The sequence below is a fragment of the Cinclus cinclus genome, chromosome 4 (assembly GCF_963662255.1).
Source record: "Cinclus cinclus chromosome 4, bCinCin1.1, whole genome shotgun sequence".
Classification (NCBI taxonomy): domain Eukaryota; kingdom Metazoa; phylum Chordata; class Aves; order Passeriformes; family Cinclidae; genus Cinclus; species Cinclus cinclus.
The window spans coordinates 61,010,082-61,013,995 of NC_085049.1; the positions used below are offsets into that span (position 1 = coordinate 61,010,082).

Genomic DNA, 3,914 nt, shown 5'->3' on the forward strand with positions numbered 1-3,914 from the left:
TCAGTACCTCCCAAAGAAGCGGTTGTAGGCCATGGCAAATCCTATTTGGTCAGAAAGGTAATCACAGGGTGGGTAGTTTTCACAGCGCTCATGCATCTGCTCCAGTGGACTTTTGTAGTACTCAAAGTACCTGGAGTAGACAGAGACAGAGATGCCATCCTGCAGTTCCAGCCAGCTCAGCTGGAGACAGTTCACACACCTGACACTGACATGAAAGAAGTGATCCTCCAGGATGACCCAACAGCGGGCTGCTCATGTTGAGTTAAACATCTGCTTACACAGGGATAGGCTACTTGATCAATATAAATTGAAATATGGGAATATATATATAGACAATATAAATGGGAAATACGGGATTGAACCCAACTTAAATCAATTGTTCTTGAGGTTTTATCAGCAAAGGATGCCACAGAAGCTGAAAGGATTTGGGGTACTTTTGTCTTCAGTCTCATGTCCCAACTACCCAGGAATTTTTTTTTGTTGTTGTTCTTTATTTAATCATATATGTATTATTTCCTGCTTACCTTTATTTTTGCACACTAACCATTATTTTCCTTTAGCTTAAACACTTTTTTCTAGTTCTCCTCATTTCTGTTGTAGAAGGAGCACTATCCCCATGTAGCTTTTTTTTTTCTTTTTTTGCCAGGCTAAGAAAGCCCAAATTTTTAGTCTCAGTTGTACTTTTTTGGATGTCAGTCTCTGTTCCTCTCCTAGGTTTGATTAATTTTTCCTGAAGACTGTACACACCACCACAGGAATCCCACCAGTATCTCATGAATTATTAATTTATTTCTGTATTAGAAAGAGTAGCTTAACGACCTCTTCCAGGAAATATATGAACATCCTTGCATTACCTGAATTTTCTCAAATAGCTAGGATTTCTCCAAATCTTTGTGTCTACTTTCTGCACAAATAAATGTATGTTCTACAGCTTCAGAAAGAACAGCCAATCTGCAACAAAGCTGTGCTTCCTTTGGGGGAAACCAGAGGCAATGACCAAGGCTCTCTAATTCTCTAATTGGTACTGATGACCCTGCAGGTTGGAGCAGCTTCTAACTTGTATCCCACTGTCTCCACGGCTAGCACAGTTAGTGCTGTCTTTCTCCCTGGGAGGAATACTAGAGTCTAGCTATGAGCCTTCAGATGGGCTTTAATGAAAAAAGGGCCATTTTTTTCCATCACTGAATGTCTCCTACAGCCTTTTTCCTTCAATACGTGAAGGTACTAACATAGCTGCACAACAAAATAATGCCTTGTCACACCTGTGGCCTTCCCACCCCTTCTTCAGAACAGATCCTGAGTCCAGTTCTCATCCCAGCTGCTGAGCTGTTACCATTCATAAGGGCTGGATCTCTTCGTCCTCTTCACAAAGGCATTGGCAACTTCTTTTTTAATCTTGATAGCTGCCAACAGAGAACACAGCAGGTTAGAGATGCACCACTGAAACACATAGACCAGTCTAACCTCTGAAAATCAGAATCTACTTTCTTCACAGGCAAATGATTGCCACAAACCATCCTAATGGTCCATTCATCTCTCCCCATCCCACTGTACAATCAAAACTCCATCCTCACTGCAGCCTTCACATCTCCATGAAGCAAGGGCTTTTTCTGTCATAAAATGCATTTCATTATCACACAGCATAATCTGAGTCTGCAGCAAATGTGCCAAAGGCATAAAATATGAATAAGAAGAAAATTAGGAGAATCACACCCTCTCTCCCTGGCCTACTTAATTTTAGAGTCTTGACTTCCTTTCTGTGTCTTGGCTCAGACTGAGAATGATGTGGGATACCAACCAGAAGACCTTGATGCACCTCCAGTGAGCCATGAGCAACAGCAGCACACAGAAATACCAATGCTCACATGTACAGAGTTCTGTGACAGGTGGAGAGTATAAAATAGTGACAGTAAACATCACCCAGTGAGAAATACACCCAAGATGTACAAAGATGCCAGCATTCAGGACCTGGAGAACATAAGAGGTGTTTCAGCCATGAGAGTGTTTGCCCGTTTGCTCTCCGCTAACACGTCATTGTCTGCAGTTTCTTCTTTGCTCCCTTGGTTTGTCATTGTTCAAACACCATGGTGCTGTGAAGGACCCCACAAACACCAGGTACAGCCACTTCCCAGCCTGAGCCAGGGCTCAGAGCAGCACAGCCTCGCTCCATGGGTTGGTCCCACAACAGCAGAGGTCCTGGCACAGCAGCAACACAGGCAGCTGCACAGCAACACACATTTCAGCAGGGAAGCCAGCAAATTGTTGCTTTCTCTGAGGGAAAAAAGATCCTAAGACCTCTGCCTGTGGGGAGATGGTGAGGTTTGTCCCTTCCCTCGTCATCATGGAGTGTTTGGCCATGTTTCTCTTTGGAGGTGAGAGGTATCCTGTCTCTAGCAAACTGAGGTTTGGTCTGGATCAAAATACTGACTGCACAGAAACTGCCAGGTAATGAGTTGTCAGAAACTACCACCTTTCCCTGAACAGTATTTATATTTTTTTTTTCTCTCTTTGCCATTCTGTGTTTGTATTGGCTCAGTGGAAAAATACCAACTTTCATGCTTCTCAGCCGCAATGCTATTCTTTAAAGTGTGAGGAAGGAGAGATGCAAGAGAACAAAAAAGATTTTCCATACAGATTCCTGCCAGGATCAGCTTGCTGCAAAAGCTGTGACCAACCCAAGGTGTGCAAATCCCAGCATCCCAGGTGACCTGACAGGAGGGACCGCAGCCCTCAGGAGCAGCCAAGGAAGCCTGTCGCTTTCATGGTTTCCCTGCAGGATTTGGCAGGGATGTCACCACCCATTGGTTGTGACAGATGTGGGCAGTCTCTGCTCTCAGAACAGCCTGGGGATGCAGCAGTCACTGTGGGCAGGTCTCTGAAGCCAGGTCAGAGCAGGGAGACTCCACCAGCACAACCCTGTTTCACAGAAGGCAGATGCTTCCAGCTGCTGACAGCCTGCATCACTCACACCTTGTCAGATCACAGCTCAGGGCATGTGGGGATGCAGCCTGATGGCACCAGCACACCCAGCACACCAGCACACAACAGCAAGGCTGGCCTGGCTGGTGCAGGGACACTGGCTGCCCTCATGTCACCTGCTCACGTGTGAAGGGCTCTGTTTGCTGCACAGGCTCACGCTCCTGCACCTCGGGAACTGCTGATTTAGGGAGCAAAAAGGGAAGAGTTAGAGAGGAACTTGGCATGGTTCTTGTTCATCCCTTGAACCTATCAAAGGGAAGAAAGAAGAGAGATGCAGGAGAATGGAGCTGAACATCAGAATGATGTACTCAGTATATCAGAATGATATACTCACTGTCAGCACTGAGAGATCCTGAGGGTTCTTTTGGATCTGGAAGACAGACAGACAGACAGAAAGGAGCCTGCTTGTGAGTCCTTCTATGCTTGTGAGTCTTCCTCCTCTGTAACTGAATCCCACCACTGACTTGCCAGATCCAGCTCCCCACCCCCCTTACATAAAAGGTCTGGTTCTCCCAAAACGGTTTTATTAACACCCGTCATTTAGAGGGAGACTAAATGATAAACCAGTTGAAATCTTAAACATATTAAAACGTTCAAATTCTCTGCTGCAATTCAATATGCAGCTGAGGTGGGGCTAAGTGGATGTTGACCAGTGGAAGAAAATGCCCAGCAAAAGATGGGGATCTCTGTTCCCATGCCCTCTCTTCTCCGTGACTCTCTCCGACAGAGCTCTGAAGCCGTGCAATGACTGGTGGTGCATGTCCTCCCCCCCAAAGCTCTGTGTCTCTCCCAGACTGGAGGGAGGCTGACAGCAAGCTGCAGGGTTCAGCAGTGCTCTGAGAGCCTTCCTGGGAAGATGTCCCCTTACCTTTCTCACAGCAGCAGAGCATTGCCAGGGCCAGAGTCACGAACAGCAGTGCCAGCAGACTCCTCAT

The 3,914-nt window shown here is 46.2% G+C and overlaps 1 protein-coding gene across 1 annotated transcript; it reads right to left on the bottom strand.

Annotated features, from left to right (window-relative positions):
* Positions 1-3,914, bottom strand: LOC134043252 (osteocalcin-like). Its single transcript, XM_062491397.1, has 4 exons — positions 3,848-3,914; positions 3,314-3,349; positions 1,334-1,403; positions 1-130 (listed from the first exon to the last, which is right to left on the bottom strand). The coding sequence occupies exons 1-4, from the start codon at positions 3,912-3,914 to the stop codon at positions 1-3; spliced, it is 303 nt and encodes a 100-aa protein (XP_062347381.1).